Source organism: Myxocyprinus asiaticus, chromosome 9 (genome assembly GCF_019703515.2).
Source record: "Myxocyprinus asiaticus isolate MX2 ecotype Aquarium Trade chromosome 9, UBuf_Myxa_2, whole genome shotgun sequence".
Classification (NCBI taxonomy): domain Eukaryota; kingdom Metazoa; phylum Chordata; class Actinopteri; order Cypriniformes; family Catostomidae; genus Myxocyprinus; species Myxocyprinus asiaticus.
In genome coordinates, this window is record NC_059352.1 from 44,786,712 (window position 1) to 44,798,821 (window position 12,110).

At 36.1% G+C, this 12,110-nt stretch overlaps 1 protein-coding gene across 2 annotated transcripts in view; it reads right to left on the minus strand.

Moving 5' to 3' along the window:
* abcc4 (ATP-binding cassette, sub-family C (CFTR/MRP), member 4) overlaps positions 1–7,065 on the minus strand; it is an 80,968-nt gene extending 73,903 nt beyond the window's left edge. The window contains exons 1-2 of one of the 2 annotated variants that reach the window (XR_007898079.1): positions 6,261–7,065; positions 1,407–1,517 (exon numbers count right to left, since the gene is read on the minus strand). Coding sequence is in view for 1 of the 2 variants with exons in the window: in XM_051706542.1 (XP_051562502.1) it covers positions 1,407–1,517; positions 6,261–6,334 (185 nt within the window). In the remaining variant the exon portion in view is untranslated. The remainder of the gene's footprint in view (positions 1–1,406; positions 1,518–6,260) is intronic. The other variant, XM_051706542.1, reaches the window with a different exon arrangement.
* Between the last annotated feature and the right edge of the window lie 5,045 nt (positions 7,066–12,110).

Sequence of the window (12,110 nt, forward strand, 5' to 3'; positions counted from 1 at the left end):
CAAGTTAGCAGAAATGTAATACTTGTGTTCCAATTTGGTTTCATACATTTTTGATAACAAAATTCATAATGTACGATACTTACATTTTCAGTCAAACAGAAGCGATACATTTTTAAGTCCTTTTTTACTATAAATTCTCCTCCCTGCCCATTAGGTGGCGATATGCACAAAGAATGTGAATCGCCAAAAACAAAAGAAGAATGTGAAAGTGGAGATTTATAGTAAACAAAATGACTTAAATAATAATTTGTTTCTCACCCACACCTATCGTATCACTTCTGAAGACATGGATTTAACCAATGGAGTTGTATGAATTACATTTATGAAATATTCTTCTACAAATGTTCCTTTGTGTTCAGCAGAAGAAAGAAAGTCATACACATCTGGGATAGCTTGAGGGTGAGTAAATGGTGAGAAAGTTTTCATTTTGGGGTGAACGATCCCTTTAAGTAAAAGGTATTAAAATACCTTCCTTGCACCTTGAATACATGAGTGTCTACAACTTTTTTTTTCTTTTTTTCGGCAACCTAAATGTTGGTTACACCAGGTCTTTGATTTTGTGGACAACGATTTTCAAATATTAACAATATTTTTTTTTTAAATGCACTGCTGCTTTTTTCAAGAAATAATAAAAGATTATTTTGCACTACTCATGCAAATGTTTCTTTTTTTTTTTTTTTTAAGAATTTCTGCTTTTAATGACACTTTGATTTTCTTTTTACTGTCTCCAGACAGTTACACCACATGACATTTTTTAGTTTAAGAAAAAAAAAAAAAATCAAAATGACTAAACTCAGAAATTGAAAACATAGTAGTTATAGATAAGGTGAATTCAAGTAATTGTTGTGTTTTGCAATTTATCACCTTTGATAACTGTAACTGGAAAAATTGAATTTTTTAGTGTGATGCAATCTAAAGAAGCCATTTGAGATTTTTGTCCGCAGGATGCCCGGAGCAGTTACGAATAAGGCCGCAGAGTGACCTGACTTGACTTAAGGGACTTTGTAGATATTTAATAGAAATACTATAGACCACATTGTCTGAACAAACGGATCCAGTTTCACTAGTGACAGTGCGGGAAAGTCAGTTCTAAAGATCGAATTTGAAAAAATAAAAAATAAAAAAATCGGAATTGTGAATAAAGCCTCGCCAAAAAGATCAACAAGATCAATTTACATTCCTTCCGGCATGCATACTTCAACTCTGACACTTGTTAGATTACCACCAGACTTTTACAAGAGCTCAACATTGCATAATTCACTCAATGAATGAATTGGCAAGTACACTCACCTTCCCAAAACTTAATGGGAATCACGCAGCCTGGCTTTCTCATATTTCACATAAAGTCTGAGTTGTGTAAAACAGCCTGTTGTTGAGTCACAGTTTATTCCCAGTGGCTCACTCACCTCTGCAGTTCCTCCCCAAGTTTCTTAGAGCGATCCTCGGGAAGCACCGTGTACATGTCATCTTCTTCAAGTCTTCTCTTAGATCCAATACGGAAAAGAGGGTTCAGCCACCTGATATCAAAGACATGTCAAAGGAGATAAGATGAGAGGACTTGATCAAGAATTTTAAGCTTTCAATTTTAAGCTTTAACATTGTCAAAGTAGACTCACCCACCATGTCATATAAAACCCATCTGACTCTCTTTCTTCCATGGAACTCACAATGAGAAATTTTGTGGTTGCTTTTGTAAAACAAATTCAATGAGTATTTTTGTCTTATTTTCTGGTAAAAAAAAAATATATATATCTAAACATCCTATAAAATAAGATAAAGCAAAGAGAATCAGAACAAAAAAAGATATTAGCCTAAGCCTTGTATTAACAAAAATTCAACACAATTTTGTGGGATTTATGCTTAAAACAAGAAAAAAAAATAAAATAAAATATTGGCCAAATGGGGTAAGAAAAATAAACTTGATTTCCCTTTTAATCAAGCTTTTTTTATTACCCCACTGGCAAATACTGTAGTTGTTTTCTTGTTATAAGCATAAACCTTACTAAATTTAAATTCAATAAATTTCTTGTTTTTAGAATGTTTTGATATTTTTACTGGAAAACAAGACAAAAATACTCAGTAAGAAAATTATTTTCGGTAAGCTTTAAAAGGGATGCAAAAGCAACATAAATGTACTTCATATGACTCGTGTGCTATATTCCAAGTCTTCTGAAGACATATGATAGCTTTGTGAATTTAACAAACTACCTTTCCTTTGCATGTTAATAACAGAAACAGCTGTAAGGGATAACGCGATTATACGGTTTTACTATTAACCACGATTAAAAATGTCACGGTTAATTTAACCGTAAGAATTTAAAACCCATGGTTAAAAAAACGTGAAATGCTTTATTTACATGTGGCAAAAATATTATATATAAAGTATAAATATATAATATAAACAAGTTATTCGTAAAATTTTGTAAGCCTAAATGTGAAAACTCTTGTGCCAGTGTGGATACCGGAGCTGTTGCTATGGATACGGACGGTGGCCACGTGGTGCTAAAATGGCCAGGTGATGTGGACTGAACGTGAACTTTCAATTCACGTGGAACTGAAGCTTAAACACACGAATTCCAAAATATATCACAAGAATTCGATCTCCCAGACTCATATCTATAAAAAAAAAAACGACTTAAATCGGCTGTTTGGGAGCATTTAAATAACTGACAGAAGACGACAGATGTGAAACAAGCAGACCTAGAAAGATAAACCATCCTACAAATGGGACAGGATGATCTCCACTAGTCATCCAACAACAAACTAGTAAGTTAAATATTTTTAGCTGTGGTGAATTAATTCAAGTGATGAATTAAAAGATGCCATTTTTTGTAACGCTTAAGTGTGCTGACAGCACGCGGCGCATTGTGTAGTTACTTTCAGCGAGTAAACTTTGAAAAATTGCGTCAAATTCGTCCTCATTATTTAAAAAATTGCTTGTGTATATTCACTGCATTCAACAATAAATGTCAATTTTAGTCATGATCGGACTTTAAATCGACTGTAAGCAATGTTTCCGTTATTATGGGTTTTTTAATGGCCGATATCCAGAGAACAGGGCGGCTGATAGGCCGATACAATGCCGATATATCACACAATTTAACATAGTAAATAACATAAACATATAATTGCTAAAAATAAATTTAAACTCTTATTTAGCACTATATTTACTCAATTTCACACAAAACTTTGCAAAAAAGAATGTAAAAAAAAAATATATATTGTATTTTAAATGGTAGATAGCAGTTTCTTCTGATTTCTGTTTAGTCATCAAATTTTAGTAATTTACAAATGAAGAAACTGTTAATATATTAGGAAGAAGGAAATAACAGTACACACAGTAGTCCAGCAAACATGAATGGCATGTCCACGTTAGCAATCGCATTTACTCCAAAAATACAGAATCAAACCAATTGTACATACAGAGCATAGTGAATAAGACATTTACTCATAGCACACTTGAAGCGCTTTTACTTTGAAGTTGCACCAGCGACTATTTAGCAGAGATGGGCCACTTCTATTAAAATGAATAGGAGAAATTGGAACATCCAACCAAGAAGCTCTCGCGCCCAATGTTCAACGGATTTAGATAGGAAGTCCCGCCTTACAAGTAAAAGAGCCAATCACCTTTTAGATACAGACATCGCCTGTCAACCAACTCGAGAATGTGCAATGCGCATTAGCTATATGTTCTTTGATTGTAATCTTGAACAACCGTTTGAGATTTCTGTCTTTTCCCATTCAAGTAGATAGGAGCTGCACTGTCATGACTGGAAATAGCCTCCCGAGAGCGTTCCAAACATGGGCGAAAGTGGACTAACTTGCTAGAAAGACTTTGGTTGCACTCACGTGCTCGTGCAGATCCAGTGAGCAGCAGCGATCTCCACAGGATGCTGGATCTGCTCAAGTTGTAAGATTGGTTTATTACATCTGTTTAAACGAGATATATGCATATTTGCAGACGGTATATGATATTAGTTTTATTGATATTTGCTTTTTTATCAGACAAGACAGTTAAAAGATACAGGGAACTGTTGAGGAGAGAGAACTGAGAATGAAACAGGCGAACACTTTAACATTATGAGCACAAATACGTCTGCGCGGCTCTGTTTAAATGACACTGTGTTGGCCTATTATTGTGGTAACACGATGCACGTAACAACAAAATGAACCGTGACTGGTCGTTTACATGTCTAAGTCGCTTCACATGCAAGCAGGCGATTTTTGGCGCCCTCAAGAAACAAATCGGCCGATGCAGATAATTTAAAAAAAGTCAGAATATCGCCCGATTTATTGGCCTCAGCAATATATCGGTTGACCACTAGTAGTTATGTCCGATTTATAAATGAATAATTATTTTAAGTCAGATACTTTCAATGAGTATGTTGATCCGGTTCACAAATCCGTCTCAGACTGATCCAATTCTCTGGTCGCAACGGTTAAAAGCTCCCTGGAGGGGAAGATTATCAGTGAATAGTGCTGGGTACTGATACAGATTTCCAGATTCGATTGCGATACACAAGCTCTTGATTCAATTCGATTCAGATTCGATTCATATGGATGTATTTCAGTTATAATGTCCCTTTTGCTTACATATGAAAGAAATGAAACAGCTAATGCTGTTAATTATACAGGGGACCTTCTTACTAGGTACAATACAAAAATGTTACTAATTATATGTTATTTGTTTTTCAACATTTTGGTCACATTTTAGCTTTTAAAAAAAGAACAAATCTATGCATTCAATCAATAAATATGATAATATATTGCATTTATTATTTTTTGCTACATGTTTATTGTTTAATGAGATAACTTGTACTACTTACAGGTATTTACATTGATTTGTTGAACACGTGTTACCTGGTACCGCCTCTTTAAGAAAGACGGCATTTCTGTAAACAGCGTCTGAGCGCATGTTAACAGGAGAGAGACTCAACAGCTTTATCTCATCTGTCCTAAGCATGATTAGAATTAAATGGTTTCTTTTTTGTTGTTTTTGATCAACAACTGACTTTAGAGAACCGAAGGGGTATTATAAGAGACATTACTCAGTGACAAAAGGGTCGCTTGGATCTCGTCTTCGGACACACACTATAACACGGAACAACTTTTACTCTCAACATGCAGTAAAAGCATCTCGCAGCTGAATACTCCACCAATATACTACGCAATCACAGGTAAGTGAAATCTAAACATTTACCACCAGTTGCCATACATTTTAGTCACATAATGTGAAATTTGGTTGCTAATGCGAGCGATTTCCTATGTCCTATTCCTGATTTCTTATTATAGTAGAGGGTTGTGCATAGAGTATAAGATCGATCTTGGCTTTTAAGAATCAATATCGAGATCGTTCAAATTGGAAAATCTATATTTTTTATGTTTTTCACAAGAAGCTATCAGTTGGCTTCAGAAGACTTGGAATATGCCTAGTACACGTCATATGGACGACTCTTACGATACTTTTATGGTGATTTTGCATCATTTTTTAAGCTTGAAAGCTTCAGCTTCAGTCCCTGAAACTACAAAAAGATGCCAGATGTTTTCTTTTGTGTTCCGTGGAATAAAGAAATCGATCAGAAAATAACGACCCTAGAATAAATTGACTTGATGTTTGTTTAAATGTGCATTGCAAAGGATGCTGAATTATTTACGAGTGATAACAGCAGCTTATGGTGTTTCACAGCAGTGACCGCAGTAATTAAACAAAACAAACATATATACATGTTTTGACGACAGGCAATCTCTTTACAATGACAGTAATGTATGTTCTTCTCCATTAGTTTTGTACAGGGTGTTCTTGGGAGTCAAGGATTTGAAAACAAAGATAAAAACCCACTTTTGACATTGGGCTTACATCTGCCATTGCTGGGACAGGAAAGCTTTCATTGTTTAAAAAAAAAAAAAAGGGTCATTACTGGAAAACTCCAGACTGATGTAGAAGCTGTGAGGAAGGAAGAGCAGTGGGTGGGCAGCTGGACCAGCTTTCCCAAAGTTAAAAAAAAAAAAAAAAAAAACCTGGAGCAGTCACACTTAAAACACTCTAAATAACGCTGAATAGATCACATCTTTAGTTTTACACAAATACACACTTAAGGAAATGAAAAAGCACGCGACTTGCATTATGTGGGGAAGGCTTTTAGTTTTAGTTTTCACAAGGGTTTTCAAATAAAAGATTCAGTTAGATGAATCTACCTTGCCAAATCAATAAAAACTACGAAATAGGCTATAACAAAGGTTTATGACAAATAAATACTCACCAGAAAAATATCTGTGAAAATAAATTAGCCGTGGCAGCCGGGTTGGTTTTGGCATCTTTGTTTATTGGCTCCATATCGATCTCCAGCCTCCCCGCAGTTCAGATACTGGTACCCCTCACATAACCCGCGATCAGTGTGACAAATTTACCTTATAAACTGTTGTATAACTTTCTAACATGCACATGTCGTCAACTACAGGCGGAGATAAATCCTTCATTTCCTCCAACACTGGTAGGGCTTTAGCCCCGCCTCTGATACCTCCGACTGAGCAGTCATTGGTTCGGAAAATCCTAAGGTCACTTTGATTGGCTCTCCGGGGGCAAAGAAGAAGGGCGTGGACGTACTTAATCTACACCTAACGTCAAACTACGGCCATTAGGCCAAGAGATTACGAATTCTACTACGACGAAGGTTTAACTTATGAATATTAATTAGATCATAATAACGTTGCTTGGTTAATCCTTCTTGAGTGTCCAGTAAATTAAACTAATTCATAGTCAGGAATCAGATCCTCACCAGTATAGGGGGCCGTTCTAACAGAACGCGTTTTTGCGCCAATAAAAAGCTAGACGCAGCGCAACGCAAATAACAACGTTGGTGTCTCGAGGAGAAGGATAGCTACAGGCAGAGCTCCAAAAAGGGGCGGGAGCTTCTACCCGAACCCTTTGCCTAAGTGGGTTGAGTGGAAGTGACGCCTCCTTTTGAGTTGGCGCAATCTCCTTTTAAGATTAAAACCCGCCGTCTTGTGAAGTTTCCGCTCTCATTTGAAGGACTCCGGCTTGCCTAATTGGTCTCGAGACGCGCTTTTAAAAGTTGACGTTCTTTTTTGTTTGACCTGACATAGCGTCTAAAAACACGGTGCTCCTGCATAAGACGCTGAAAAAAAAATAATTCTGGACTCGGGGCAACGGTCAAAGACACCCGTTTAGCGTATGTTTACTTAGAAAAACAATGGGAAAAGAGCGCAGACAGAAGCAAAACCTTGTTCAGTGTGAACGACCCTTATGGTTAGTTCGCCAGCTCATTTACAAACTTCTGCCTTTCAGCCAATCAGTGGGTGAACGTCACGGCACGTAATTCATATTCATGAGCCAGAACTTCGTGCGCTGTTGACAGGTTTGAGTTGGCACGTGCCTAAGAAATTAGAGAAAAAACAACCGGTTTTCAGATAATTGACTGTGACGTGAAAGAAGTGTTGATGGATAAAACTTAATGTATATTACCTTTTATGTAAATTAGACTGTGGTCGACCATTCTGACACACGAGAGCGAAAGAAGTACATTTGTAGCGTTATTGTGTATTGTACGTCGTAGATATTTCAGGATGACGAGGCACTCTTGTCTGCCATCTGTTCTTTATTAGCTCTGCATATATAACCCACTCATGCAGTGTGCTGGAAGCAATCATCTTCATTAGTGTCTAAACAGATGGAAAACATAAAAAGTAACACAAAACAAGCCTTCCCTTTAAAATTGATTGAATTTCGTTTTAAAACTAGTGTCCCAAAATAAGGAAATTCTCATGAATATGTGAGGCAGGCCAATTAGCAGTGTCAGAAATTAAATTTTATTATTATTATTAATGTGCAATATTTGCCCTTGACATTGATTTTCAGTGGCATTTTCACCTTCGTGAGGGCATTTTTGTCTTAACCATACAAAAGCACATTCAATTTATGTAGAATTTTTAAATTGAATCATTAACTAAAATATCGTAAAGTGTTACCAAAATATTAAATTCAAGGTAACAGATAAACTATAGAGGAATTTTGATACATAGGCATTTTCCCCCAACATTTGAAATACAAGGGGCATTTTTTGTCACTGTAGCCCAAACCCTGGTTAATTTCTGATTAGAGGCATTAAGAAAGTACATTCAGCACATGCAAAACTTCCCCCTTTCCCTTCTCTCTCTTCCTCCTTCCCTTCTCTTCCTCTCTCTCTCTTTCTTTGATTTCCAATAAGATAAAGCACTGAAAGAACACAAGATGAAAGACCCAAAATGAGACAGAGCAGGTGGCCACTACACTCTGAAAAAGGCTATGCTGACAGACATATTTACACACACACACACACACACACACACACACACACACACACACACACACACACAAACTTGTTTTTATATAATTGTGGGGACTATCCATATACTTCCATGAATTTTATGGATTTTATACAGATCTAACGATAATTTCTATCCCCTAACCCTAAACCTAACCCTCACAGAAACCTTTTTGCATTTTTACATTTTTAAAAAAACATGGTTTAGTATGTTTACTAAGCCATTTCCCTCGTGGGGACCGCTGGCTGGGCTTTACAATGTAGGTGATCTCAGGTTTTACTATCCTTGTGGGAACATTTGGTCCCCACATTGGAGCATAAACATGTACGCACGCACACACACACACACACACACACACACACACACACACACATGAGAAGCGAGGCTCTTTTCTGTAGCCTATAAGACAAAGTCCAAACGTAAGGAGGCATTACATCTGTATAATAATTCTGAGGAAAGATTGACTTCCGTGCCAAAGGTATCTCAAAGAAAACCAGACTGTTGAGTCATTATTACTTTGTTAAACTTCTTAGATGTGAACTTTACTCCAAATTTTTTTTATTTTTTTTTATTCCAGGTCAGATAATAAAACTTAGGCCATAATTTCTGTTATAAAATGGATAGTTCCATTCCTAGATGCTAATTTGTTAATAGTGTACCAGTTACTCAATAGTTGGACCAGTTACTCAAAAAAGTAATCCACTACAATTTACAAATTATTTCTCTCAAATTGCAATCAGATTACTTTGCTGACTACTTTATCGATAAAGTAATCACATAACTAATTACTTTTCTTTTAAGTTACTTTTTAAGTTTTTGTTGTTCTGCTTAACGTATTTAAAATAACGTCTATATTTCTTGTTCATTGTCGCACTCCTTTCTGCAGTCACAGGCTATGTCCACATTAATCTAGATACATATGAAAATGGCATTTACATTTTCGAAACGCTCTCCGTCCACACTGCCGATTTCAAGCGTTTTCCAAAAGTTGCTCATCCACTCTAAAACGTTTGAAAACGCTTAAATCCCCTTACTGCACATGCAAAAAATTGCCATTCCATGTGTGTTGTTGGCAGACAGCAATTCCGAGTAAACTCTGCATTGCCATGAAGAAATGCATTGTGAAGTAACTTTGTACAAAGTAACATTTATCTTTAACAATGCTCCCAAAGTGAATAACAGGCACAATAACGGCGCTACAATGTGGGCCGCCATCTTGATTGTTTTGGGTTGAATGGATCACATGACTGCGTCACATGACAACAAATACGTCATCGTTTGGAGACATCTCCGTCTTCCCCTTCCACATTTCAACTCGAAGATGGCGTTTTCAAAGGTATCCACTTGGGAGAGCTTTTTTTTTCTAAAAGCTATAGTCTTTGCTGTCAAAAACGCCATCTCAGTGTGGACAGAAGGCCAAAACATAGAGAACAAGATGCATTTTTTAAACAAAAACATATTAGTGTGGACATGGCAACAGAAACGCAAACAGACATACGTATGAACATATGAATTCCTATTTTAAATGTATTATACATACTGTAAATACTATTATTTTCTGTCTAAAAGTAATTAGATTACAATACCTATTTACTTTGGAATCTTATTACACCCCAAATTGAAACAGAAAGCCTTTTCACCTGGCTACTGCAGCTTAGAAAGAGCCCAAAAGTAGTCTATGTGACTCATCTGTCATATTCCAAGTCTTCTGAAGGCATACGAAAGGTTTTGAAGAGAAACAACCCCAAAATGTAAGCAATTTTTTAGCAAAAATCTAGACGTTCGTTGCGCATTCATTAGTGCATGAGAGCTCATTCACAGTGACATGAGAACTTGCATTGTTTCAATAACATTAATGTAATAACATTTATATTATACTGTAGCCATTTTAAAAAAGCAACAACATACTCAAGCTATGCTAGAGCCCTGCAACAACATCCCTTAGCTGTGACCATATTCACAATATAGCATGGCCTCTAGTATCTTAAAGGAATAGTTCACTCAAAAATGAAAATTCTCTCATCATTTACTCACCCTCATGCCATCCCAGATGTGTATGACTTTCTTTCTTCTGCTGAACTCAAATGAAGATTTTTAGAAGAATATTTCAGCTCCGTAGGTGTGTTCAGTGCAAGTGAATGGTAAAGGTCCAAAAATCATATAAAGGCAGCATAAAGTAATCCCTAAGACTCTAGTGGTAAATCAATATCTTTAGAACCAATATGATAAGTGTGGGTGAGAAACAGATCAATATTTAAGTCGGTTTTTATCATAAATTCTCCTCCCTGCGCAGTAGGTGTTGATATGCAAGAATGCAAATATCCAAAAACAAAAGAAGAATGTGAAAGTGGAGATTGATAATACAAAATAAATATTGATCTCTTTCTCACCCACATCTATCATATCACTTCTGAAGATATGGATTAAACCACTGGAGTCGTATGGATTACTGGTATGCTGCTTTTATATGCTTTTTTGAGCTTCAAAGCTCTGGCCACCATTCACTTGCATTTTATGGATCCACAGAGCTGAGATATTCTTCAAAAAATCTCTGTTTGTGTTCAGAAGAAGAAAGAAAGTCATACACATCTAGGATGGCATGAGAGTGAGTAAATGATGAGAGAATTTTCATTTTTTGAGTGAACTATTCCTTTAATACAGAATTCTTAAATATATTCTCCATTGTTACTGTATGTAACAAAAAATTATGTGGTGCAGTGTACATAAAAGTAAACTGTGACCTATCCTCAATTGTACAGTATACATAATTTACATTTATGCTGATATGTTCAGTGAACTTTGCCTGAATGTCTCATTATGCAGTCATTCCCGTCAACCATTCTGCCATGAACAACTCAGAATGAGTATTTTTCATGGGTAAATCTGGTAACCTCAATTAACCTCAACTTAAGGACACTCCTGGCTCTAATAGCTGAATTTATTTTGCCCATATAAACCATCTAATGATAGATGTATGTGACTCAACTGGGTCTTTCAAGTTGTCTCTGATGAATCATAATGCTACATCATCATTATGTAAGGTTTGTGACTTTTGAGCTCCCAGAATATATGACTGGTCTCAATTTGCACCATTTGAATGATCCTACAATGATTAAACTGTCTTCTTGTCTCTTCCTCTCTTTTATATTCCAAGAATTATACCACAGATGTAATTTGCAGAACAATAACATTGCATGGGAAATATGATAGCCTATACGTGTTTAATTTAAACTGGGAACAGGGGTCTCCTCTAGGGAAGCTACATGGTTGTTGCTATGACAGCAGATACTTTGTTTGTTCTTGCTGGCCTTGTATCACTCAGCAACAGCTCACCTGAAAAACAATTATAGGTTCTATGGAGTTATCTATCCCAATGGGAACAAGAGCAGGGATGCCACTATAGCATGTTTAGTTTAAGAGAAGTTATGAATGATTTTGCTTTTATTTAGCTATTTTTGTTACATATTCATTTTGTATAGGTTTCATTACATTCTTGAGACAACAATGTCGTTCTTCGGTTATGAGCTTATAGGCAAGCATCACAGAACCACTTTGTGTTAGGTGTCTTTAACTACTATGTACTTAGGTATTTGATACAATGTCGTTATTATGTACATACGAGTTGTTGTATTGTACTTACATTTAAAGTACCTGCATTTAATTACATCTTTTGTTACATTGTTAACCTTACCCTAACCCTACTCTAAACCCTACCCCTACCTTTAACCCTACCCGTACCTCAACCTCAGTAGCAGCAAATGTGGATCTTTTGAGAATTTTGCAGAACA